At 47.8% G+C, this 27,871-nt stretch overlaps 1 protein-coding gene across 1 annotated transcript in view; it reads left to right on the forward strand.

Moving 5' to 3' along the window:
• FRAS1 (Fraser extracellular matrix complex subunit 1) overlaps positions 1 to 27,871 on the forward strand; it is a 1,618,415-nt gene that overhangs the window by 1,345,756 nt on the left and 244,788 nt on the right. The window contains exons 58-60 of the mRNA XM_069626341.1: positions 5,605 to 5,761; positions 6,010 to 6,210; positions 23,945 to 24,132. Of these exons, the coding sequence (XP_069482442.1) occupies positions 5,605 to 5,761; positions 6,010 to 6,210; positions 23,945 to 24,132 (546 nt within the window). The remainder of the gene's footprint in view (positions 1 to 5,604; positions 5,762 to 6,009; positions 6,211 to 23,944; positions 24,133 to 27,871) is intronic.

A 27,871-nucleotide genomic window follows, 5' to 3' on the forward strand; every position in this document is an offset into this window, starting at 1 on the left:
CTACAAACAACCAGGCTGGCTCTTAAATAAACAATGGTGTTTATTAATATAATTTGTCAGAATGGCTGTTTCTTTTCTCTCTGGGTCTAAGGGACTGGGGAATAGTTGGCTCTAGGGCCGTTCCTTTTCTCTTTCGACTTTCCCATTAGACGTCCCTATCAGGCTGTTAGTACTCTACCGATCGGTAACCCCCATCTGTCGCTCTTCTTACTACAACTAATGGTGTTCTCTCTAAGTTGTTGGCTATCTGACTCACTAATAACATATAACTCTCCCTCTCCTATCGTTGGTTAGTTGCTGGGAAAGTAAGGAATGATGCCTTGTTTCACCCAGCACACATACACTCCTTTCAGAACCTCTCACTCCTGACCCTTCACTAATCTGACCTCGTACATTATTCCCCTCCGACCACGCCACTGTCCATTCCAATTTCCCAATCTGCCTTTCCACCTCCACCCTCTGATCTTACTTCCTTTCCCACTTCTATTCTTATTCACGCTTCTACTCCCAACTATCCTTGTACTTCTGGTATTCCCTTTTCCTCCTTCCTCTCACTCTACTTCCCCATCTCCTACTGTTCCTCCAATTCAAACTCTTACTCAACTCTATACTAATATCTACTCCTATTCCCCCACTCAATGCTGTTCCTCCTGTTATTACCACAACTACTATTCTAACTCTGCTACTACCACTACCTCCCTCTACTACCTTCCATGTCACTCAGGGCTATTGTGCCCTGCACACCTCTCTCACAATTGCAAACCCCTAGGAATATGGTGCCCTGCTCAAGGTCTGTACTAGCCCCGGTTTGATCCTCAGCTACCCCCAGGGATGTGGTGCCCTGCTCTGCCTTCTACTACTAACTCCCACTCTACGACTAATGTCCTACACTGGCTACTCCTACCACCTTTACTCTCAACCACTACTACCTCTGGCACTACTAATACTCCACTCCACTACTCCTACTTCTACTACTCACACTCTTCTCACACACATACACTCTACAAACCCACTCTTTAAAAATAGCCTCCACACTCCAAAACCCTCTCGCCTTCACTGGTCTCTCGGACGTCCTCCACCACCTCCTATCCTCACCCAACTAACCCACAGTTACACACTGACAAACACTTCCTTAAATACCCCCCCCCCCCACAGGCTTGGCCACTTACCTTAACCAATAGCTTACCTGGCTCAGGGTGTGTTACAGGGGCAGGACAAGGCAGGGTTTAAAAGGCTGTTAAGCCCCATCCTCTTCCAACATGAGCCCTGCTCGAGGTCGCGGGACGCTGGAGCACTTTTAAAGCCTGTAGGCATTTAAAAATAATAATTGCCCAAATTCCTGGTGGTATAGTGGATTAAGGCCTCATGGGACCTTTCTTAATACAAATATAAATCTTTGGTGGGTTAGTGGCAGCGTTTCTGCATGGGCTCCTTTGCTGACCGGTGTTTTGGAGTAGCCTGGCACCCTTTTGGTGCCATGCATCCCTTTCCGGTGTCATCTGCTGGTTTTGTGTATTCGTGCTGGAAGGCATGCCACCGACGTTGGGTGCTTTTCAGCATCCTGCTGTTCCTGCTCCCCTGGCTGCTGCAATCTGGAGGTCGCCATTCCCACAGGCAAGGAGTGGTGGGAGGGGCCTGCCTGCATCCAGGCACCAGTTTCGGATGGGGAGGGCTCCCCCCCACATTCCCTGCGTTGTCAAGGCCGCAGAGCTGGCCCTGTCACATAACAAAGTAGTATTTTGGCATATTCTGTGAGTCTGTCCGGTTATTTGAGCATGAGATCATTTAAAGTGGTACTAGGGTATGAGAGTGTGTGCAAGATGTATGAGTGAGTCCGCTACAGGCTGGGGGTGGGTGGGGGGACTACAATGCCTTTCTTGGTCAACAAGGGGCTAAGGCAGGGATGCACTCTGGCGCCTCTATTATTTAACTTCTATATAAAGGAGGTTATTGATGCTCTAGTAATGGGGTGCCAGGATTGCCCGAAAATGACCCCAAACAAATTCCCAGCTCTAATTTATGCAGATGATGCAGTTCTTTTGGCTACCACCGCGCAAGGTATGGAGAAAGCCTTGGCAATTTTTACTTCAAAATGTAAGGACTTACAATTGGATTTAAACATAGAAAAATCTAAAGTTTTGGTATTCAGGCCCAGATTCACAAAATACACACCGTTGGTGCTCAAGGTCGAGGGAGTACAGCTAGCCCAAGTCAAATGCTTTGATTACCTCGGCGTGAGGTTCCGAGATACGGGAGGTCGGGTGGAGCAGGGGGAGCTTTCAGTCACTACTTTGGAGAAATTTTGTGGGTGTATTAAATCTTTCCATGTTAGACCTGAAGGCGAAGCCATTTCCCCCGCTCTGAACCTCTATGGAAAGTCAGCATTACCTGCAGCCCTTTACGGGGCCGAATTATGGGGACATGCCAATGTAAAATAATTAATCTTGAGCGAACATAAGTTCTTAAAAAAGCTGTTATTATTGCCTAAGAGTGCTCCCTCTGCCTTGGTTTTTATTGAACTTGATGTTGTTCCTGTGGTTGTTCAGTTTAAGCTCAGAACAGTTTTATTCTGGCTTAAGTTGTGGAACCAAGAGGGGTTAGAAAACCAACTGTCTGCATTAAGTCATTTTATGTCACTAGATGGTGGGAGATCCATCATATAAAAAACACCCTTTGTTAAGTGGGCGAAGTCAAACTCTGGACTAACCCTGAGAGCCACTCTGCGGGTGTAAAGAAAAGAATCTAAGAGGCCCTGGCTAATAATGCTTGAGACTAATTGTTGCACATGGCTATGAAACTCAACATGGACCCAGCTTATATTGAGCTTTCCCCCTTTGGCTCCAAAGCATATTTGGATCATATCCGTCCGCCATTAGAAAGGTCCCTATACCTACGCTTAAGAATAGGTACTTTACCGGTGGCAGTTGTTAATCATGGGATGTATCTAACACAGTACAGTGTCCGATGTATGGGAACCCAAAAGAAACTGTTTTACATGTTATGCTATTGTGCCAAAACTCCATGTATCTTAGGCGACTGTATCTTAGACCAGTTCTGCGAAAGGCAGGGGCTAGGGATACTCAATCGGCACTAGATTTGCTAAAACAGAGCCTAGACCCTTTTGTGGTATTTGGGTGTGCATGTTGCATACATAGGACTTGGGAGAGACCAAGGAGAAAGAATAGGACATCTGGCAGGGAGTACAAGAGCATGCAAGGACAGGACTAAGTGAGCTTAAGTGAGAGGAAGGCACCACCTCTTGATACTATTTTTTATTGTGCTTCCCAGGTTAGGATTCACCTAGATTGTTTCCAGACAAAGAGAGAAAGAGAGAAAGATTGTTTGCCCTTAGGCCTTCATAAACAGCCATGCAGATATCAGGCAGTAGGGGTTACCAATCTCTAGTAACCATCTTGGGGCTTAGGGAGGCTCGTGTCATGGATAGAACTGCCCAGGGGAGACGAGCAAGAGAGGGATGGCCCTTAGGGAGCTCCTTCCCAAGTATTTTAATAAAACCCCTTGACCTGTCTTCCAAGTATTGGAGTGCGCTTGTGTCCATCTGTCACCTCATGCAACGCTCCAGTGAAGATCCCGCTGATACAGGCTTTTGCTCTATAAGGGACAGCCTAGGATAAAGGACTACTGTTTTCTCGCTATGGTAATTAGTGCAAGCTCGAGTAAGGTTTTCTTAAGAGTACTGCTCCATGCGCAGGACAGGTTTAAACCGTTTCAAATCTATGCTCGGTCACATTACACGCAAACTGAATAGCTCAAATGACTTAGCTCAAACTTTGAACTGTCAAAGATAACTTCCCACTAGACTTCTGGTAATTGCCCCATGGAGATATCTCAAATGTTGCTCCTGAACCCTTCATGGCTCTTTCCTGAAGTAGGCCCTCTGCAGAGCCCTGAGAGCTAGAACTTGCTGGGCTGTTTGATGAAGATGATGTTGATCAAGATTCCCCATTTTCTTGCTGAAAGTCTACAAATAAATCAGCTCCTTCTTGGAATGGGACTGCTCCATTATCCTAGGTAAAAATATTGGTCAAAGAAACTAAATAAACAACTCCACCTCGACTCCAGCTCACACTCCAACATCCTGAGTCTTACACTTGGGGCCATATGCACCTCCTCCTGCCTCTGGCAATAAAGAAGCCCCCAACCTTATGAACTACCGTAGCTGGTCCCTGGACTTCCTGATTCTGGAGGACCTGGCAGATATTGGAGGAGAAGAGTGATCTTTGGGAGTATTAACAAGGATGGAAGGGGTCAGATGCATTCTCACTTGGAAAGGAGGAGGTTTGAAGTGTATTATCTGGTTACTGGGGGAGCGAGAGCTGCATTGCCCGAGACAAAGGGAGTAGAACATGTTCCCCAACTTGCTAAAAGGATCAGGGAGGAATGCCCTGTGGAATACTTAGAGCAGGGAGTTGTTCAAGTAGTAGAGCAGTTTCCCAATGATGCCACAATTATTTCCCAATTATGCCACTCGACTCAGGAGTAGGGGAAGGGGGGGTGGATTTACCTTTGCCTTAAACCTATTGAGCAAAACCTGAGGCTTTGCCAAAGTGTTGTTGTTTGGGTCTTGGAGTGTCTTCTACTTTGGAGACCTCATCAGTGAAGTCAGGACCCTTGTTAGCCCTCAACCTTAAACCCAAGATCAGGTTATTGGACACTGACTCCCCCTTCAACCCCACAGTCAGCAGAGGCATTTTCATTTGAAATCTTGTGTGAGACGATGCGCTCGCTGACTTCCCTCCACAGACAGAAGGGGCCTTTTCTTCGGAAATTCTGTGAGGCATGGCTCTTTTGTCAATTTCCTTTTTAGCTGTTCATCTCACATTAGAATTATTGTAATGATTATAATTGTTCTTTTATAATGCACTTAATACCAGGGATTGGTTTCTAAGTGCGGGATCAGGATTCAAACCTGTGTTGCACTGCGTTGTCTTGCTTCCAAGATGAACGCGTTGCCCCTGAGCTATCCCCCCTCACCGGGGCGGGGGGCAATATCTGCCATGTCCTCCCCTACTTAAGTCACAGCTATGAGTGGCCCCACCTTTTGGAAGTATTGTGGTAGTATTTCTGCATTTATCCTTTTGGGTTCATTCCCCCTCCCGTTCTTCATTGTGGGTCATCTTTTTGCAACTGTGTATAGAGTGCTTACCCCTGAGAGATCATCGACTTTGCTGACAGTAAGCCCACTTTTTAGTTATCCATTCCTACGCCTAGCAGTTTTCTTTTCTACACCCCCTTTAACCTGTAGCACATGAATCCCTGTCTATTAACAAGTTACATGTGTTAATCAGACTACAACTTGTCTTAGTCTATTTGTGTCCAATACCGTACATTCCATAACAGTTAGTATGACCTGAACGGTCTCCCTGAGTAAATAAATATAAAAATGGCAGCGATAACTGTAGCAAAAGGATGCTGAAACAAAAGGAGACTAGAACATCTGTTGTTTTCATTAAATTATATCATAGATACAAGTAGTGTTTCTTGTGCTTCATATCAATTATTGGTTATTAAAAGATCAGAATGGTTGGACTTGTTTGCTTTTGGTCACTGATCTCATGTATTTTTTTCCTTCTTGGCTTCAAGGTAAAGAATTGCTCTATACTTATAAACGATGACTCCGTGTTTGAACCAGAGGAGCAGTTCAAGGTCTATCTCAGCAACCCCCTTGGCAATCACTGGAGCGGAGCCCGAATCGGAAAGAATGACATGGCCACTATCGCTATCTCAAATGATGAAGATGGTAAGATATGGGACCCATTCAGCTTTGAGAACGCTTGCTTAAGATGGGCATCAATCTCTTAGTGGACCTCAGGAATTGATGCACGATACAGTTCGGCACCGGTTTGTAGTGCTGCACCGTATAACTGCAAAGGGCTAATAGTTTGATGTGGGGAGAGAAGGAGGGTGTACATTACAAAATGCTGCCCACATCTTTTGATCTATTTTAATGAAACATGGTGTCCAACTTTCTGCATATTTGTTTCCTAGCGCCAACACTTGAGTTTGAAGAAGCTGCATATCAGATCCATGAGCCACAAGAACTGGAAGGTGTTGCAATATTAAATGTCAAAGTCATCAGGCGAGGAGACCAGAACAGAACTTCAAAAGTGCGCTGCAGCACAAGAGATGGATCCGCTCAGTCAGGAGTCGATTACTACCCGAAAAGCAGAGTGCTCAAGTTCAACCCTGGTAGGAATCTGTGGTTTTAGGTCATACTTTGATGAGCTTTTGCCGAGTGCATTAATTGATATTATTTACTGCCATGTCATGTGTTTTACACATTCCGTTTGCCAGCCTATTTCTCAGCCCAGAATTGGCTGTCCGTCCACCTTAGTTTGTCACGTTGGCGTTCGGTCAGTAGGGCCACTGGCTTTATTGTGTGTAAAGGTTAATAGTGCCTACTTTGTCCCTGTAGACACCTGACTGAATTTTTCTTACACAGTTTTGTCGTGAATATTTACAGACTGCACATTCTCCCTTCTCTTTCCTCACCAGTGTGTTTTTTAAGATTGCTTAGTTGTTTTACCTGCATTCAGATTTTAAAGTGAATGTACAGATAAACCTGCCACTGTCCCCCAATTGCCTTGCGCTTCTTCTCCTACAAACTATGATTTATTTTAACTTTGGCTAGTGCATGTTTTAGGGCTCACTGCAAAATTAGTTTGAGCTATGACCTGGCCCTTTGCCAGGCAACTGGAGCGCACCAAGTCCTTATTTGATTCTTTGCATTATTGTAGGTTTCATTTTCCTTTTCCATTATAAATTCAGGACAAGTCCAAAAATGCAAAGAGATAACACAGGCTGCATCAGCATTATCTGTAGTATTGTTTTGCTTCAAAAGAATTATGCATAATGTACATGCCACAATAGAAGCTCAATTTTGATCTACTTTGAGAAAATACAGTTGTCCATGATTTTTCTGAAGGAAAAATGGGTATGCACTGATTAACACAGATTTTGAAACATTTTAAAAACGGTGGCAAAGCACCACCAGAATTGCGTAGACATAAAAACGGAAAACAGGAAACCCTTATTCTAAAATGCTCTATAATAACACATCTCATCATAGCTGCTGTCATGCCGCCATGAACATTAAAATCTGCATATTTCTAAGAGTATGCAATGTACAACTAGTGTGCAGTCTGTTAGAGATTCTGTGTCCTGCTCCGGTTAGCTTAGAAGCACACCAGAGAAACAGCCCTCGCCTTCCTGTCTGTAGGAAAGATGTGCAGTGCACTTTGGATTGAAAGAAATCCCATGTAAGTTGCCTGTCTGAAATATCCAGTGTGTGGGGGATCTGCCTGCCTTAATATTTTCCCTTAATAGTGCATGGGGGTAATTGTGTAGGCCTGTAACATACTTTTACTAAATATTAATGTAATTAATTCACATATTGCTTGACGCAGGGGTCGGGGGCACAGGGGAATTAGAAACTCCCACCCTCTTCACTAGCAAGTAAGATACGTTATAGTTATTTAAAGTAATTGGGTACATGTATTTTTCGGTCAACTTCTGACTTCTCTAAAGGAAGAGGAGTATCCCTGTCTAAAAACGAAAATTCCCAGCTGAACCCCTTATCAAAACTTGTTTTAAACCAAAGATATACTTGCCACCAAAATGAAATTTCCCAAACCGTCCCCACTCCATAGATCTGGCCTTTCAACAGAGGGGTGCTGCACAAAGCTGATGCAGGGGTTTAGGTGCTGAGGGGAGAAGTGTTGTGCTAAGTGAAACCAGTGTAACTCTCCATTGAGAATATACGCTCTTTCTTGAGAGAGAGTAAGTGACCCTGATAGCAGAACTGTATCATTGCTTTTGGGGTGAATATGGAACAGTTTTATCCATTAAAAAATATTCTTAATAATCTGTGTGATTTCGAGACTGATTGTATTTTAGGTGTGCAGTTAGTTCATTAAAACACAGGCCTGCATGTGTAACTTGTTCTTAAATCATCTAAATCTGATCAAGTACTATCTACTTGTGTATCTCTGAGGTGTTCATTTGTGCCACATCGAAGGTAATTATTAAAACCATTCTTAATTCAACCTATACTATAAATACAAATATATTCTCTTTAGACCCCAGCCTGGCAATTGGCTGAATGTGGCACAGGGGAGGGATCAGAGTGGCTCTATATGAGTCATCAGTAGAGCTAGATTGAATCTAAAGTATATTACACCGGTTTATTGTGGGGTGCTTTCCCTGGGGGGGGTGGGGTGACTAACTCCTCACGTGAAAGGTGGTCTTCCAATATACTGCGACGCCTCCAAAATCAAGAGATGCTGACATCCATTCCTGGTGCCCCTGCAGAGGGACCCTTTTGTGCCCATCATAGTGTTCCAGAAGCTGGGGGTTGGAGAAGACCCGGCAGCCTTCTTTCAAAATGTAATGAGGGTTTCAGAGCAAGCCGAATGTCACAGTAACTATTGGACCCGCTACATAGCACCAGTTCTTACAGGAAGCTTTCCAAGGCATGAAACTCGAGTGAAATACTCTGTATGATGAGATTAAAAAGGGCATGAACAGGAACATTACTAAGAAACTTGAAACAGCGCCCAGGAGAGACTCTCAGACAGTTGTTCTGCAGAGTCTTGAACTGGATGAATAAATGGTTGGGAAGACCTACTAAGAAGAAAGAGCGATGTTGATATTGGAGCAATTCACAGGCTCTTTTACCCCCATATCTACCGAAGGTGGTGTACCCGCTCCATGAACCCACCTTGGAAGAGGCCATTAAAATGGCTCACACCTACCAGTGAGTCATGTTGCAGCGAGAAACCCTTTTGGGTTCTAGGAAACCAGCTGAGGCAAAACCCCCTACCATGGGTTAAAGAGGAAGTTTTACATTTCAGGTGCCAAACCTTCTAGGAACAGCTACAGATAAAAAAAAGACAGAATTCCCGGCCCAAGGAGACAGCCTCCAACCTGATAGACCTTCTGTAGTCCCCACAACGGAGATGGGAATCTACTGCTATGTCTGTGGGAAGCCAAGCCACATCACCAGATTCTGTTCAGAACAATAGAGGCAAGAGCCAGTGGAGGGCTATTGCAAACACAGCCCATGGAAGATTAACTTCCAGAGGTAGGCCTGGATCAGGAGATAGAAGCAGGTAAGCAAGGTTACCTCCCAAAGCTGTTCCCTGAAGAGAAGGAGACAACAGAAAGAGCAACATGGGGGTCTATTTAGAGGGCGAGGGTAAAAAGAAATTCTTGTGAACATAGAAGGCAGAGTAGTGCTGACCTTGGTGGATGTCGGGAGTCAACGCACTGCCATCCAAGTGGATCTAGTCATGTTGTAGAACTAGCTTATGTGAACCTCCTTAAATCCTTTGTGTGCACAGGGATGCCAACCTCTATGCCTAGTCCCATGTGTGGGTTTGGTTCCTAGGGAGACATGTAAAGATACCTAGGCCTACCAGAGGAGGTGTTGATTGGCAAGCGTTTTCAACCAGTATCTACAGTCACTTAACTAGGCTCATACAAGGTCAAAAGGGAATCCCCAATGAGAAAGGTGTATGGGTGAGTGGGACTTACTAGAATAGGTGGTGGTATGTGGTAGGGTCATTATTATGACCCTCTTCAGGGGGGGGCATAAGGCCTCTCTCATTCTGGGGTGGTGAGGGGGAGTGGAAGGAGACCCCTGTCCCGGATCCACAGTATTCGTGAAGCTATGTGTGTATAGTGCTTCTATCTCAGACCCGAAGCCTATCAGCCTCTGTCCTTGCCAGGTCTCCCTCTCTCATTGTTTAGGCAATTCCCAGGGGGAAGCAACATCCAGAGAGCAACTTGGGCTTAAAGTACCACAATATTCCTGGGACCATGGTACAAGACCCAGCCTGGAACAGGAAGAGCAGACTATTTACCCAAATAAAAATCGACTAGGTTCCCCCTTTCAGGAGCAGAATAGGAGAACAAACCCCTCCTTCTGACTGCCCAGGTATACTAGAGAGGAGTAAGGTAGCAGCAGCGGCAGAGCTGGAACCATCCCAAGCATGACACAGACCTAGGGCAGAAAAGAATCCCTCCCCAAAAACGTTTGTGGAAATTAACTTACTTGAAACGGGAGTGAATCAGAGATGAAATGACCAGTGACCTCATGCATGGACTCCTTGGCAAAGATAGAGGCTGAAAAAGGGATGGGGCTGGAGATACTTATAAAGACTTTGAGCGGAAGTCCGGACACTCAAGGGGGATACGTTCAACAGAGATTGTCCCAGGATGTCATCTGACTCTAGTAGCTTATGGGAGCAAATGGAGGCTTCTGTGCAGGAAAGATAGGGCTATAAAGAGATAGTACAGTCAGGGGACAATCAGGGGTGTTTGGGTGAGGTCGGTGGACCTGGAAGGAGACCAACAGAGCAGAGAAGAGTGTGTAGCAGGTGGAAGAGGTCTTGTAAAACTTTTGGAGCATTTAGAAATAGTGACGGTAAGGTGCTGGGACTGAGGGAGTGTTATGAGGCACTGCCGGGGTGCAGGCACGCCATACGGCTTCCGTTATTGGAGATTTCATGGCCTGTCATCCACTCACAGAAAGCATGTACGACAACGTTTTTAGGTGCCCTCTTCTAACATTGCAGCTCTCCTCAATGCCATTCAGACCTCGGCTTTGGTCTGTTCCTTCAGAGTTCCTGGGCCTCTTCCTGCCTTGTCCCTGTCTTCTGAAGTATTCACCCCTTATCTGCAGTACCAAGACCCTTGTCGTCCACCCTTCCCATCCACCTTGTACTTACCTGGATACAGATTCTAGATCCCTCTGCTCTGTTCGTCTTGGTTTCCGTGGAACCCTCCTTGCCTGGAACGTTTCTATTAACTTACCTGGAGTGTGATTCATGTTGCTTCCTCATGTCGTTTGGTCATCCGCGTTCATCAGGGCCTGGCTGGACCTTTGGATTTGTGAACTTCCTCACTCTTCATCTAAAAGAAATATAAAGGTACTTACCATTACACAGACACTATACACCTAACATGCCTTACTAAAAATGAATAGTCCTTTCTTATCTCCTTGTCTAAGTCCTGAGACGTACTACATCCTGAGGGTTTCCTTATCCAGGGGCTACCATCTCTGTCCTGGGGTTCACATACCTATTCTCCGAGACTATTTTGGTGCACTATGGGTCTATGGAGGTTACACAAAAGAACGAGCCTGACAGAGTGGTACCAATTTGGCAATTTGTATGTTAATGAGTGACAAAGTGATTGACAATAGTTTTTGAGGGAGAGAACAGGAGAGAGGGGAGAGAGAGAGAGAAAGAGAGAGAGAGAGAGAAATAGAGAGAGAAGGGGAAGTAGTGGCAGGAGGGTGCATGAGAGCAGAACCATGTGGTAGTGCTAGGATGAGTGATTTTTGGCCAGCCGATGAAGAGAGTAAAAGGGGGAGAGAGTGATAAAATCAGGAGACCTGTAATGATAAGTCATCTATAACACGCCTGTACACAAGTGTTTCTAGGCATGACAAGGCAAGGGAGGGAGGACAAGACAAACTATTTTACTAAGTCTTGTCATTCAGAGCCTGTAACTGCAGGGGTAAGTGCTAGGGAGAGGGAGGGGGTAAAAACAGCCAGGGCAACGCAGCTCTGGGTAGGTGCAAGGAGACACAGGACTGTGGGGTTACAGTTACACACCCTAAGTGTGCAGTAGGCTCGGAGGCAGTGCACAGGAGACTCATCATGGAGGAGTGTTAAGAGCAAGAACAAAAATGCTCAATTACCCCTCTTTTAGTCTACCTTTTGGAGTGGTCAGATGGAAAAAAGGGATAAATTATCTAGTTCATTTACCCAAGTTTCATATGCATTAACAAAATTATTATGCCAAAGAAGTAAACATATAAAAACACATTTTAATCAAAAATTCGATTCAATACATAGTTATGTAGTGTATGCTTTCCACAAGGCATCACCAACACTTAAATTCATAAAAAGTTGAAAGACAGGTCCAGAATGCTTATGTGTTTGTGCCAATCGTGGCTGGGATTAGTAAGTGACATTCATGATTCATCACAATGACAAAGATGTTAATACCAGAATCTATTATGGCAGGGGAAACAAACTATCAATGTACAAAAATGAACTGAGAAATCGTTTTCATAGAAAGACGATGTTATTTTTGGTGTCTGTGGGATGTCTACATATGTTTCGGCTGAACAGAGTATCGTCAACACCTTCCCTGGTGTTCCGCTGTTGTCGTTTGTAGCCCTCTTCAGGACAGTACGTTGTTTGAGTAGGATGACAGTTGGATGACAAAAAGTTCAAAAAACAGATCCCCGTTTTGTGTGAGTTCGGTAGGAGACTTTTAGTCTTCTTGCGGTTAGGCTAAAGTGTTGTAATTTTAATCAGGCGTTTGCTTCCTTATTTTTAGTAGTGGGCCTTCTTAACAAGGTCAGTGATGTGAGGAGAGAAGGAGAGAGTGGGGTCGAAGATGACACAAAGGGTTTTAGCCTCGCAGGAAGGTGACGGAAGAGGGCCCAAGGAGGGTGGCCAGAGAGACAGAGGTAAAGCGAGAGCAGGGGTCCCAATGAGAATCATCTCCATCTTACTGGCATTAATGCAGAGATCGTTGGAGGCGCACCAATCCTGAATCTCGCGGATACAGTCAGGAATGAGCGAGAGAGGAGAGGAGGCTGAGGGGAGCCTGAAAGTGAACTGAGTGTCATCCACATAACACTGAAAGTTAGAGGAGAAGGTAAAGCTCAGATAGGCCAAAGGGGCCAAGTAGACATTGAAGAGTCAGAGTGAGAGGATAGAGCCCCGGGGAGCACCACATGTGGAGAGAAAGGTGGTGGAGAGAAAGGACCCAAGTTGGACCTTGGAGGGTCGGTCCAGGAGGAAGGAGGTCAACCACTCCAGGGCCTGATCCATGTTGCCCAGGTTTTCACTGAGTCGTTTGATCAGGATGGTATGATTGACTGTCAAAAGCAGAGGTAAGGTCAAGGAGGATGAGGACAGAAGAAAGGCTAGGTTAGAATCAAGATTAGTGAGCAGATATTCACGAGTGTTCAGAAGAGCAGTTCCATGCCTCTGGCTGCTCTAAAGCCAGACTGATGGTCATGAAGACAACCAACAGATTCAGTGTGAAGAGTAAGCTGGGAGATGGCCAGCTTTGCCAAGAGTTTGCCCAGGAAAGGAGTGATAGAGATCTGGATCGTTTGCCGGACAGATAGGATCGGCAGACAGCTTTTTAAGGAGGGGTTGCACAAAGGAGTGCTTGAGGAGAGACGGGAAAGATCCAGGGTCAAAAGAATGATTTCAGAAATCAGCCAAGACTGGAGCGATGGTGTCAATGTGGTCCTTGATGGTTCTGAAGGAGCAGGGGAGCACCTGTTTGGACGACACTTTCATAGATCGGACTTGTCTAGAAACATCATCAGGTGTTGTAGGAGAGAAAGAGGAGAAGGGAAGAGGAGGAGGAGAGGGAGAGGCGACCCGAGGGGGCCGAAAGAGATAGAGGGAGAGGAAGAGGAGAGAGCGGACAGGATCTCCTGAGTTTCAGTGGGGAAGTGAGAAGCCAGAGCCGTACAGAGGGCCTGGGAGGGAACATGAGAGGTGGAGATTTCAGCAGGATTGACCAGCACCTTGCAGATTTGATAGAGTTTGGCTGCGTTTTTTTTTTTTTATAACTGTTCGAGTTTGAACAACACAACATAGAGAAACAAACATGGATCATCGGCATACATAGGAGGAAGGCAGCATAGCATTAATAACAGCTAGAAGGGGCCCACAGGGCCGAGGACCGTAAGACAGTTATAAGACAAGGCAGGCAACCAATGCTAACAGTGATATTGATCTACCCCCACCAGCGGATCTCAGTGAGCATCTAGCCATTTACCCCATATTTTTTCGAATTTACGGGGGCAGTGCATTATAAATCCGGCGCTCTGAAGCTGCGCCCTATCCAGCTCGTTGCTCCAACGGTTCAAGCAGAGTGGGTCGGCAGATCCCCAATTAGCTGCAATAAGTCTTTTGCCTGCCCCCAATGCAATTACCAGAAACATTTTCTCATATTTTGACAGGTCTACTTCACCCCAGATGCCTAAGAGTACCATTTTGGGATCCCTGGGGATTGATGTCGCCAGGGCGGAAGAGATTGTACTAATACAGTCCTCCCAGAAGACCTGTAACACCCAACAGTCCCATATCATATGGTAGAAGGTGGCAGGTTCATTTTTGCATCGAACGCATGTCCCGTCTTCTAGTCCACCCCATCTGGCCATTACAGCACGTGAGTGGTATGAGCGATGAAGGATTCTCAACTGTATTAGTCTAAGCTTGGATTCTATACCAATTTTTCTGGGAGACATTAATGCATCAACCCAATCTTCAGGTTCCAGGTGACCTACATCCCTTTCCCACTTTGCTTTGAGCCAGTCTAGTTTGTGTAGCCCCGAAGGAGTTAAGGGCCTGGTAGAGAGTGGAGGTGACCTTAGAGGAGATGCCTTGCGGGAGGATATTGGTCTCGATGGGGGAACAGAGGGGTATGATTGTTGTGTCAGGGAATTGGGTACAGATGGCATGGGCCAGCTGCGCATGCCGAAACCGGTCCATGGGTGCCAGGTCGAATTGTTCTCGGATGGTCTGAAAGCCCAGGAGGCGACCCCCTTGTATCACATGTGCTAGTGTGTGTATTCCTTTTGCATGCCAGTGACCAAAGGAGCCCATTTTCACTATTTCCGGGATGAGCGCATTGTGCCATATGGGTTGTGATAGTGTTGGCTGTCCTTTCCAGCCGATTAGTTTGTGCGTGTCTCGCCAGGCGCGACGGATATGGTGGGTCATTTTGGGCAGCGCCGGGAGTTGGTCGTGGGCGGCGTACAGGATTTGCAGCGGTGTTAACGGGGCCATGCTCTCCAGTTCTATACGGGTGTGTGGCAGTGTGGGATCTGCGTGCATCCAGTCATTTACCACTCCTATCTGTTTTGCTAGGTAATAGGTGCGTATGCAGGGTAAACCGATGCCTCCCTCCCATACTGATCTCTGGAGCGTGTCAAGGGCGATCCTGGATTGTTTCCCACCCCATAGCAGTGTGCGTAGGTTCTTGTCAATGAGTGCGAAGGTTTCTCGGGAGATCAGGAATGGGGCGTTCTGGAGAACATACAACAGTCTGGGGAGGGTCATCATTTTGAATAGCGCAGCTCTACCCATTAGCAATAGGGGAAGTGATTGCCAGTGGGGGGTGTCTCTGTTGAACCGCTCAATTACTGGTTGTAGATTAAGTCGGAGGAACTCATCGAACGTCGGGTCAAGCCGTATACCCAAGTATTTAAATTCCTTAATAGAGACATGGTATGTATGGGCAGGTCTCCGGGATCGCTGACTCTCCACCCTGAATCGGGAAGAAGATGGTTTTGGCATCATTAACCTTTAGGCCCACAAAGTTCTGATATTCCCTGAGAATGAGGGAGACAGCCGGGCATGAGATGCACGGGTTACTGAGGTATATGAGAAGGTCATCAGCGTAGCGCGAAAGACGGTCCTCTCCCCCTTCCGGCCAAACGAAACCGGTCCAGTTGGTATTAGCTCTAAGCTCAATTGCTAGCAGTTCAATTGCCAGGAGGAAGAGGAGTGGGGATAGCGGGCATCCCTGCTTCGTACCCCAACCCAAGGGAAATGATTTGGAGGACCTGCCACTCACCCTCACCGTGGCCTCCGGGGATGCATAGAGAAGTTTTACCCATGATATAAATGTCTGCCCCAGGTTCATCCTAGCCATGATCGCCCACAGAGCATCCCACCCCACAGAGTCAAACACCTTTTCGAAGTCCACCGCCAGGAGGGCGAGTGGGGCTGGTATTTCTTTTGCTCTGCTCAGCGCCAATTGGACTCTGCGTAAGTTCATTCGAGTTGATTTATTGGGCATGAATCCACATTGGTCCAGGTGGACGAGGTTCTCAATCACCTGCAGTAGTCTGTTGTCAAGTGTTCTGGCGAGGACCTTGGCTTTGCCGTTGATCAGGGATATCGGGCGATAGGAGGCACATTCCTCCGGGGGTTTCCCAGGCTTGTGTATGACTACTATGCATGCCTTCCTGAGGTCTGGGGGGAGTGCTCCTAGTTCTCTGCTGCGTAGAAACATGCGGTGCATGTGGGTAGATAGTGTGCCACTGAGGCATTTCCATGTTTCCGTTGGGAACCCGTTGGGGCCCGGAGTTTTCCCGGGTTGGAGCTGTGCCAGCGCCTCTTGCACCTCGGTGTCGGTGATGTCAGCATTCAGGAGATCTGATTGGTGCTGTGGGAGTATCGGAATCTCGATCCGGTCGAGGTAGCGTGAGGGTTCAACTGGCGATTTCTCAGTGGGTGGGGTATAGAGATTTTTGAAGTAGGCGGCGAATGCCTCGACAATGTCAGAGTCTTCTGTCAGCAGTGTTCCATCTGGAGATCTAATGGCCCGTACATGTCCCCTGCTTTGTTCGCGTCTCTCTAACCAGGCCAGAGTCTTGTTAGCTTTGTCGCCCCGCTCATATATTTGGCTCCGGACTAATTGGTGGACAGTTCATGCATTATCTAGAGATGGGTTGCTAAGGGCGTCTTGCGCCGTGAGCATTTCCTCTTTTGCTTCTTGGGTGCCGTGTACTAGGACTTGCTGTTCACACTCCAGGACTCGTGTTTCTGCTTCTCTGACCTTCTGGACTTCACGTTGTTGGTAGGCGGAAACCGCTAAGATAGCTTCCCTCCGGAGGACTGTCTTGTACGTCTCCCAGATCGATATCGGGCAGTCCACGGAGCCTTCATTGAGTTTGAAATATTCCGTTGTCCTTTTTTCCAGCTCCTCAGCAATTTCAGGCAGGGAGACGAAGATGGTATGCGTTTAGGCACCAGTTACGGTTCAGGCGGTGGCAGGAGTTTTTCATGGTTAGGAGGAGCGGAGAGTGGTCTGAAATTCCTCTTGCAAGGAATTCAGCGTCGAGAAGCCTGTGATTTATGTTGCGGGGGATAAAGGCATAATCGATCCTGGAGAACGATTTGTGGACACCCGAATAGAAGGAAAAACCAGCCTCGTCGTTATGAAGCGATCGCCAAGTGTCCGAAAGTCCTAAGGCCGCGGCGAACGGTGTGGAGGTGGGGCGGGTTCCAGATCTCCTATGGAATCTATCGACTGCGGTGTTCATTACTTCATTAAAGTCCCCCCCAATCACCCACGCATCAGCCTCTTCTTCCAGGAGCAAGCTCTGTAGTTCGGAGAGTAGTTCTTTCGCCAGCGTGGGGGGGGGGCATAGATTGCTGCCAGGCCCCATTTCTCGCCCCAGATGTCAGCTAGCAACAGTAGATAGCGGCCCCGGGGGTCGGCCCTGATCTTCCTAACCTGGAGGGGAACTCGCTTGTGGACGAGTATCATCGTGCCCCTGGCACCTTTCGTGAATCCGCCATGGTAGGTATGTGAGTAATTGGATCTTTTGAAAAAGTTGGTGTTTTTGCCTATCAAGTGTGTTTCATTTAGGAGGGCAATGCCCGGCGAGTTGACGTTCCAGGACAGTATGGTTATCTTGTTGGAGTTCATTCTATCTGCGTGAGTCTTCTTGTTGGGACGTCTGGGAGGATTAGTGGCATTTGCGCTTTTTCCGGGGACATATAGCGGTTTCCTTTCAGGGGAGACATCCGGGGGTTGCCTCGCATTGAAGTGCCTGCTGACTGGCTGATAATTGCGTCCACGGTCCTGGCCAAAGACAGTGTTTGCGTTCCTTGCCTGCGTTTGTCGGCTTCAAGCTTCTTGTCCCATGAGTCCATTTCCTTAAGTCCCCAAAACTCCCCCCCGCCTTGTACTCCCTCCCCCCCCCAACTGGGAGCACCTGTCACCCAAACATTAAACTAATAACTTGGTAAACTTCCTCGGGATAACCCTGACTGCGATAACGCCCGTGCCGCATTAGGAGCGGCGGCCGCTAGGTGAGCACTTCCATGTTATTACGTTGCAGATTAGTCCCCCCATTGCGTGGGCCTTACCCCATTTCCGTGGGGGTCCCCGTCATGTCGTCTGCATTGGCCGGAGATCGAGGGGGCGAGGGCCGCTCGGACCGGGGCCTCTGTGTGGGTGGGCCCGGTGGTGTGCGCCTCGCTCTGGAATCCGTGAGAACTTGCGTTTCCAGCCAGTCCCATGCATCTTTGGGAGTGTAGAATAGATGAGTGGTGCCCTCATAGTGGACTTTGAGCGATGCCGGGAAAAATAAAGCATATTTGATAGAAACCGACTGAAGTTTCTTCTTGACCGAGTTAAAAGATTGGCGGGCCTTTTGGACTTCCTTGGTGTAGTCTGGGTAGAACCCGACCCTATAGCCGTTGTATGTAATCGGGCCACAAGCCCTTGCCATTTATAGGATCGCATCTCGATCGCAGTAGTTCAGCAGGCGTGCGATTATCGTTCTAGGCGGGGTGCCCGGGGTAGGTGGGTCGGTGGGAACTCTGTGTGCCCTTTCTATGGAGAAGAATTTGGATAGTTTTTTGGGGGCGAAGACATGAGTTAGCCAATCCTCCAGGAAAAGTTCAGCGCTGGGGCCTTCCTCCTTCTCCGGTATTCCGAAGGTTATTGTGCCACGCTCTCCCCTCGCTGTCCTCGGCACGGTATTCCAGTTGGGCAATTTTTTGGGTGATCGTGGCAAGTTGTTGTTCCAAGCGGTGCACCGTGTCTTCTGTGCCTGACACTCTCTGTTCCGCCTCACCAACCTTGGCCGATAGATTGCAAAGGTCTTGGGGTATAAGGGACACCTCGATGGATATGTCACCTATTTTAAGTTCCAGTGATGTCCTCGTGTCCCCAATCGCTCTCATGAGGTCCGTCAAGGAGATTGGGGGGCCCTGGGACTCGTCGCCGGCCCCATCATCTTCTGGGGGCTGAGGTCTGCGGCGTGGAGGGGCCTCCACGATGTAGAGGTCAATTTTGCTTTGCAGTGTTTGCCGCTTGGTCTTTTCCTTCCCCGTGTCACGGTTGATCAGCCCCGTGCAGTGGGGGTCCGGCTGCTTCACGTAGTCACCGAAGGGGTGGATGTAGGGTTTGGAAAAGGGCTGGCGTGTGCCAGGCGGGTGTGTCCAAGCAACGCAAGGGCCCGTCGTATGTCCATGTGCTGGCTGCGCCTAGGATAGAAGAACGTGGCCCCTGTGGATAATAGTCTCTTTTTCAGGGCTGTCGGGCTTGAGTGGGAGGTAAATCCCGCGCAGGGTAGAGCGCGGGGGGTTGGTCCAGCCGGATGTATGGAGAAGTGACTCTCACCTCAACAATCGCAGTTCAGGGCCGCTGTGCCTAGGCTGCATGGGGGGGCCGTGCCGGTGTTCCATGCACTGGCCAGTGCCCCTCTCTGTCCCCTATGGTCGCCCCCGTGGTCTCGTCCGCGCCACAGGTCTGGGTTGCATGGGGGGGAGGCCTCAAGGGGGAGACGGGGAGCTGTGCGTACCTTAATACAGTTCGTTGGTAGCGTATCTCTGGTCCACGGGGGAGCGCAGCACACGGTTCTCCTTGTCCTGCTGCAGCTCGACCCTGGGTGCTGCTTTCCCGCTGATTGGGGGGAGGGGGAAAAGGCAGGCACCGTGGGCCCGAGCCGCGGGCAGTCAATTGTGCGGGCCTTCGAGTCGCGGAGCTTCACCCGCTCACGTCGCCGACCGGGCCAGGAGAGGCGCCTTGAGGATTGGGCCCCTTGCAGCTGCCTCGTGTCGTGCCCACTGCCAGTGCCAGGCCGATGGAGGAGATCGCGTTGGGTCTCCGGCGGTATCTGTAGGGCGCCACCGGTTCTTGGAGGCGGGTTGGCTCTGTGCCTTCTCAAGGAGGATTCCCCACGCTCGCCGTGTCGTGGAGGGGGCGGGCGCTGCATCAGAGCCTCAGCGGCCGCGCCTCGTCCGTCTGCAGACTTCGGGGAGGATCTCGCGTCTCCTACTCCGATTTTCTTCGGGGTTGCGGGCACTGGTTCTCTGCTGCATCCGCTACCCCCGGGGCGCAGCTGGGGTGGGAATAGTACTCTTTAACGGGAGTTCTTGCAGGATAATTGTAGCGGCCGCCGGGAGCTGAGATAGTTAGGTCTGCATGCGTCAGGCGCGCATGCACAGTCCCTGGACGTGTTTTTAAAAGGATGCAGAGACGCAGGCTTGGATGTAGACTCACTTCTTGGACAGGACAGAGAGTCTGTATTGCCTTTGGAGCAGGTGGCAGGTCTGTTTGTCAGAGGATGCACCCAGAGCATTTCACTTTCTCTCAGCCACTCTGCAGTTGCGTTTTAGGGGGCGAGGTCAGAGTCATACCAAGAGTTGCACTTGGAGGTAGGCTTCAAATGGATTCTCATGACAGCGGCAAGGACGTCCAGAATGTTGGAGATAGAAAGATGAAGGTTACAGAGGGCTGTATCGGAGTGAGAGTCAGCCGTAGGGATAGGTGGAGTAGAGCAAGTAGCAGCAGAGGCATCCACTGACACATGCTTCATGGGCCGAATAACCAAGAAGGTAGGTGGCACTGCTGGGGTAGGCTTAGCCTGAGTGACCAACAATTTCACGTGAGAGGAGAGCAGAAAGTGGTCAGTCCAAGAGAGAGGAGTGGTGAGAGGGTTAGAGAGGGGGATGTCAGAGGAGATGAGAACATCCACGGTGTGACCGGCAGAGTGTGTCGGAACAGAGGGTAGAATAGAAAGAGAGAGCGTGTCGCAGAGGTTGCAGATGATCTCAGAGTAGGGATTAGATGCATCCAGGAGGATGTTGAGGTCTCTGAGGAGGCGAATTTGAGAGGTGGAGGCAAGGAGAGAAGAGGAGAGGTCAGCCCATTCTGAGAGGAAGAGGGCAACCTGGCCAGGTGGCCTGTAGATGGTGGCCACAGTCAGAGAGAGCCCAGGAGAGATAGAGAGCCTGCAGACCAGGCATTGAAAGTAGGAGTAAGCCTATGTAGGAGGGCTGAAGCGGGGACCCACTCCGGAAAGATCAGAGCTACTCCACCTCCAGGTCGGCTGGTTCAGGGTTCGTAGAGGATCTTGTAGCCCTCAGGGTGGAGAGTGTCAAAACTCGAGACAGAGCTGGCCGTGAACCATGTCTCGGTGAGAGCGAGGACATCCATGACAAGTTCTTCGAGGAGGGGCAGATACCAGGAGGTAGTTGGAGGGTGCAGACAGATGAAGAGGAAGAGAGAGTTAAGACAAGGAGGTGGAGTGTGGAGGGCGGAGAGAGAGAGAGAGAGACAGAGGCAGACAGAGAGGAGTGTGGAGAAGAAAGGAGACAGGCAAGTGTAGAAAAGGTTGAGAGACAGTCACCAGGAGAAAAAGGGCTCCAGGACAACCTGACTACCCTGCTAGGTCACCTAGAAAGTCCCTACGGGAGTCCGAGAGCTAAGGCCCTTCCTAGGACAGGGATAGACCAGACATTAACGGTACGCTGGCTCTATTGAAGGCCCTTCTGTACGGCCTGTTGGTTTAGGGAGGCTGGGTTAAGCCTCTGGTAGCTACTTGATAGGATGGGGAAGAATATATATGGGTATGTCACCTAAAGTGTGAGCTCCAATTACTTGTTTCGTAATACCATTTTTGAAATAAAAGCTGAAATCCTATTTGATTTGTCTTGTGTCTGATTCAGCAGTTTGTCACACCACGAGTGTAACATGCATAGAATTCTGTGTATTTTCATATTAGGTTCCTAATAAAAATATGGCTTCAGAATTTAGCGTCTGGGTTACAAAATATATCCATTCAATGACAGTCACAGCTCTTATTTGTTGATTTTATATCAGTATAATGTTTTATTAGCATGGTTTAGGCTGGTGAGAGAGATCAATCACAGGTTTGAAATTTAGTACCTGTAAATTGGAAGATGGTAGCACCTGTTAAAACAGTGCTTAGAAGCAATACGTAAGATACATTGTTAGGCAATAGAAATTAGTTTTGAGGAAGAATGATGCTTTCTATTTTATGTGTACTTCCCTCATGAGATTTCTCAAAGTCATTGCTGTCCTTATAGCGAAAATATGCCCTACTTTGAATATTCCTGGTTATTCGCTGTTACAAAAACCCACGCCATCCCAAAGATGATGCAGCATTTCATGCTATCAAATCCTGGATGACCTGCCATTTTCTCACGCTGAATGCCAGAAAGACTGAAGTCTTATTCTTTCCCGCCAATACTTTCTTACCACAGTCTTCTCCCTCCAGTCTATCCATCTACTCTACTGCCCTTAATCTTGGTCTCTACTTCGATTCTAACCGTTCCTTTGCTCATCATATCTCTCTCACATCCCGTGCCTGTCAATTTCATCTCTACAACATTTGCAGAGTCCGCCCTTTTCTCACTTCCCACGCCTCAAAACTGCTTATCTCGTTGTTAATCTTTTCTATTGGTCTGTCACCTTCTTTGGTCTTCCTAGCTCACGTCTTGCTCCTCTTATATCTATCTATCACTCGTATATTCGTTTACTTTGTCTTCTTTCATATTGTGACTCAATCTCTTCTTCTCTTACCTCACTTGGTTGGTTGTCTTTCTACTCTCAACTTAAATACAATTTTCTTTGTCTAGTGTTTAAATCTCTCTATGAACTTGCCCCTGACTAGCTTGCATCTCTCCTTTCATTCTACTCTCCTTCTCGTTCTCTCCGTTCCTCTGATCTTTTTAGACCGACTGTTCCCTGTCCTCCCTGAGCTCAATCCCGCTTTCGCTCTTTTCAGCTCCTCGCTCCTCTTCACTGGAACATGCTCCCTCTGTCCATTCGCTCTATTACTTCTTACTCCTTGTTCCGTTCTTCCTTAAAAACTCACCTGCTTCAGTACCCTGATTGATTGTTACCGGCTGTAGCTGAACCATGATCTGCACCACTGTTTTTATGTACCGTTGATTTCCTATGTAAAGCGCTTTGTATAAAGGCGCTATATAAAGAACAATAACAATACAAATACAAATAGCCCAATTACCCTTGTGTAACATACATTTTCGGTTGGTATAAGCTTCAGATCACACAATAAAGACTTTCTTCTGTCATCAGATTTTATTTAATATTTAATGCCTTCACTATACTAGCTCTTGCATGCAGAATAAAGCTATCACAGATTAAACTAAATTAGTGGATAAACCCAAAAAAAGGGCATAGAAACAAAACATGATTAAGAGGAATTCTTAATGTCAACCATGCACTCATCGGATCTCGATTTGCTGCTACTTTAGTTACTCTGGTTTGAAGGCAAGATTTTAAAAGGAATTAAATGCACAACACCCGGTGGAGGTGTGAGGAATGACTCAAGCGAAACGACTGCTTAAAGCTCTTAAGAAGTTGCCATTATGGATCTTGTTATGAGGGCCGGGTTGGGCCGGCCCGCGCTTGTCAAGGGATCTGCTAGGCAGGCGCACTGCCTTATTGGTGGCTCTGACGCTGCACTGCAAAGATGCACACAAAGCTGTCTGTCTTCTTCTTGCTGATAGATTTTATCCATCAGATGGTGATTTTTGGATACCGAGGCTTAAGCCTCATTACTCCATCTTCTCTGGTTGAGGATGCAGTCATGGGTTTGGATTCTTCATGGTCTGCGTGGACTTTTCACAGTAGGGCTGGTTTCACAGGGTCTTCGCCATGATGGCCGCAGGTAGCAGGGTCTGATGGCCTTTTTATTAACATAGAACATGTGATCACAGCCGTCCCTGGGGGTGAAGTGCTGTGCTCACTTTCGACCACGAACACATGACTTCCCCAGCCATGGTGGTGATGGGTCTAAGTCATAACAGATCTGACAGTGCTTTCATTGTCATCTAGGGTAATGTATGTATGGTCGAAATTAATATATAATTAACAGAAAGATCTTTAGTGCAAGCGCTGGTGCAGTCCCTTTGTTACATAGCACACCTAGGTACTCACAGCTTGACAGCACTATATATTGCTTTGTGTAGTTTTCAGGAATGTTAAAATACGACTTCTGCATAATTCTCTCCCAAATGAACTCATATGTGAGGATGCTTTTCTCTGTTACCTTCCACATACCCTATCTCCTTTTTTCCAGGGGTGGACCATATCCTATTTAAAGTGGAAATTCTATCTAATGAAGACCGAGAATGGCATGAATCCTTCACCTTGGTCCTGGGACCTGACGAGCCAGTGGAGGCAGTTCTTGGTGATTTCAGCACTGCTACGGTGACCATAATAGACCGGGAAGCTGCCGGAAGCCTCATTTTACCATCACCTCCATTTGTGAGTGACTTCTTCTTGATTTGAATGTGTGCATGGTTCTCATCCACGCAGATCAGTAAATGACATCATAGGTAAGGTAAGAGAGAAAGGGCATGGAACTAAATAGTGCTCCTGTTATCATATAACAGAGTCAAAACACTCCTTGTAGGAAAAAATTAAACCAAGCTTTGAAACATAATACATGCGCCCCTAGCATTCTCCTCTCTAAAAGAGCCACATCCACCTCAATTGCTTTAAAATTTATAAACATGTCATGCAAGTGTTTATTTTTTTGGTTGACCTAGAGAACACAATCTGGCCAAATCTAATGTTGAAAGTGTTGAAGTTCTTCTGAAACTCGCTAATTATTGTTACACACCATCAGATTCAATTAAACAGATTTCTACCAGGCGTTGTTACTGAGAGCACCAAACAGTACAAATAATGAATGTGTCTCTTTAGCTTTGAGCTGCTTGAAATCGACTAGTTTCTGTAGCTATGATTCTAGTCTGACTGATCATTGTGAATGCTTAGGATGGATATCATTTTGGCCGGCCCAATCTTTAGCCTGAAGCCCCTTTGGCTAGCAAGACAAAAAGGCTATGAACATATATTCTGTGTTTTGTAGGCAAACAAATAAATAGAAAGCTATTCGCATTAAATAGATGTATTGATAGCCTAACAGAGTGAGTTAAAATTGCCTTATTGTAATCATGCAACTGTGCATTTAAGATCAGAAACATTGTGCCCACCAGATACATGTATCCACCAACTAGATGTAGCCACGAAATGCATGTGACTACTGTATGCGCTACACATTAAATATGTATGCTGTGCCTCTTAAATGCAGTGCCCAGCCAGCAATGAACACAATAAGCAAACCGGGTTATCTCTGAGTCACCTTACTAACATATTGCTCTACTCTCCTTCTGCATGACTGCCAAGAGCCCCAGGTCATGTGTAACACCTTGATCCTGTCTTGGCTTTTAACTTTTCATGCTGCAATGTGTAAACCTTTAATTAACATTGACAAAGTCCAAGTGAAAACTCAAACTGGCCGAAGGTCAATGTGTGACAGCGAGCCACTTCACACCTAGGGATTTACTGTGCAGTAGGTACGGCTGGGCAACATTTCTGCTGGCTGATTGCAACTGGCAGATGTTGGGAAAGATTTTCTTTCTGCAACTTTCCCTCCATAGTTTTCTATGGAACCCCATTCATTTTGCTTTGTTTTTAATCCTGTCCTGACTTTTTGAAGGGAAGTAAAGTTTTCAACTTCACTTCTCCAGCATGGGGTCTGGTGTAGATTCACATGCTCATGAATATTCCCCATTGTCAGGCTGGGAATCGCAAAAAAGAAAAAGAAAAGCAGTTTCGCTCTTGCCTGAAAACTGCATTTCTCCTTGACACCAATCACTGTCCTTTGGGTCACACTGCCCCCATCTAATGACAGTCGTTTCTGTAAACTCCACACCTAGTGGCCATCTTCAGATTTTTATTGCACGTTTCATTATTGGTAATCCTCTCATTTTGCTCTTCGCGTTTTGTGACTATTTCAAGTTTTTTCGGATGAGTTTTTTTTTTCTCAGATTGTTCCTCTCTTGCTCGTTGATCAACTATTAGCAGCGGGATCTGTTGTCAGCAAAGATCTGCTTCATCGCTAGTTCTTTCTTCAAGTTTCGAAGGCCCAGGCTTGGGTTTACTTCGCGCCTTCTATGATGTCTTAGGAGAAGAGGGGTCTCTTCAAGATATGCGCAAAATGTGAACTACGCAATATCTATGAGGATCGGCACCTCAAGTGCTTATACTGCCTGCATCCTAACTACGATGAGGAAGCTGTTGTTTTTTCGAGGAAGATGAGAAAAGACCGCTAGAGCAGGTTGGCGGCGTGGCCCAATTTGGGGAAGGCCTCTGATGTGGCCTCCGGGTGCAGTCATGCCTCATCCAGGTCTGGCCGGTCACATGAGCTTGGTCCCTCTGAAAAGATGTCAAGGTCCTTTGAGCACGGCCCTGCACAGGGGCTCCAAAAGAAGACTAAGCAGCATGCTACAGATTCTGCTTGGGCTGCCATGGCTGCAGGTCCCTGTACGGGAAGGACACGTTCCCTGTCTACGTCAACAGTGATGCGGCCGGTTAGGGGTGCTCCTTCCAAGAGGAAGTCCCTGACCCTGTCAGAGCTTTGATTGCCATCCTCGGACAAGTCTATGAAGGATAAGTCCTCAGGTGGTTCCTCTCGTCCGCCATTGATGAGACCTTTGTCGACCTAGACCACCACATCGTCAATGACTGCTTAGTCTTCCACGACCCTGTCGACTACCACGGTCCCGTCGACGGTATGCAGGACATCCAGGTCATCACTGGTCCCATCAACGACTTTGTCGACAACCATCACTGTGTCATCGAATGGGGGCCTTGCTACTGCCGTGGCCTCCACCACCAAGGTGACAGCTATGCCACGAGTGTCTTTGCACGGCCTACAGCTTTGGCGGCAGCTGCACCGACGACCACCGCTCGTGGGGCTGCGCAAACTCCCATTATCGCTTCTTTTCTGAACGAATCGGGTAGGACCAAGGAGTTACCACTGCCTATGGACTTCCTCCGTAGGCAGTTGAGGATGTCCCTGACGATGCCAAGGGATTTGCTGAGGGAGCCTGTACAAATCTACAAAATCTCAGACGAAAACAATAAACCCAAGAGCTACTACTCGGACCACGAAGGTGGCGGAGGGACCATGTCAATGTAGGAATATCCGCAGAGTGAGCCGGATTTGCCATCTAGCCCAAGGACGCGCTCCAGCCCAGAGCTCACTCCTAATCCACTGCATAGCAACATGTCATTGGACGTACTGACGACTCTCTACACAAAGGCTGCCTGCTACTCTTGTGCCTGTCTCGACCCAAAGTCCTGCGAGGCCTCTAGCCATAAGCCCTTCCAGGCCAAGGCATAAGCAAAAGGACCCTCCAGGCCCGAAACATCAGCAGACGTCACCACTGCACCGGCCCTTGTCCTCTGTGGTGGAGTAGCACCCACACAGTCGCACCGGTATGGATACGGATGCCACAGCGATGCATACCGACAAGTTGGATGACTATGTCCCAGCAGACAGAGAGTTGCTAGGTGCCTACGAGCCCGCCAGGGCAGAGGTGTAGCCAGGGTTGTCAAACAAGTAGGGCATGAAGCTAATGTATTTGGGCCGATGACAGGGATATTAACATTTGTACATGCCCACACAGCGTTGCTGAGTGGACATTTACAGATTGTGGGTGGGCCTTGCCTGCTCAGGCCCTAGCCTGTCTATGCCTCTGCGCCAGGGCCTCTCCACCGGGTGAGGTTGGTTCTTTTCATGCCATGATCTCGAGGGCCTCTGCTCTCTTCAACTTGGTACTGCAGGGGACGAAGAAAGAGGTGTTTCTCTTCCAACACCCAGAGTCCAGAGAGAAGTCTGTCATGTCAATCCCTCTGCTAGATGATGTCTGGGAGGAATGTTTGGGCTTGATGAAGATGCCAAGTACTGCTACCCTGAAGAGACAGGCTGGAGAAGAAGTACAGGGTCCCAGACTCGGCCCCCAGGTGCTTGAGATCCCAGCCTTCTCTGGACTCCATGGTGTCTGCCACCACCAGGAAGCGCTCGACAAATCCATCATCCTCGGCCATGGTGCCACCAGACCAGGAGGGGAAGAAGCTTGATGCAGTGCGGAAGGACATCATTTACACCGCAACCTCCACTGTCAAAGCTGCTAACGCCCTGGCCATCTTATCC

This window comes from Ambystoma mexicanum, chromosome 6p (genome assembly GCF_040938575.1).
Source record: "Ambystoma mexicanum isolate Mex_15411 chromosome 6p, UKY_AmexF1_1, whole genome shotgun sequence".
Taxonomy (NCBI): domain Eukaryota; kingdom Metazoa; phylum Chordata; class Amphibia; order Caudata; family Ambystomatidae; genus Ambystoma; species Ambystoma mexicanum.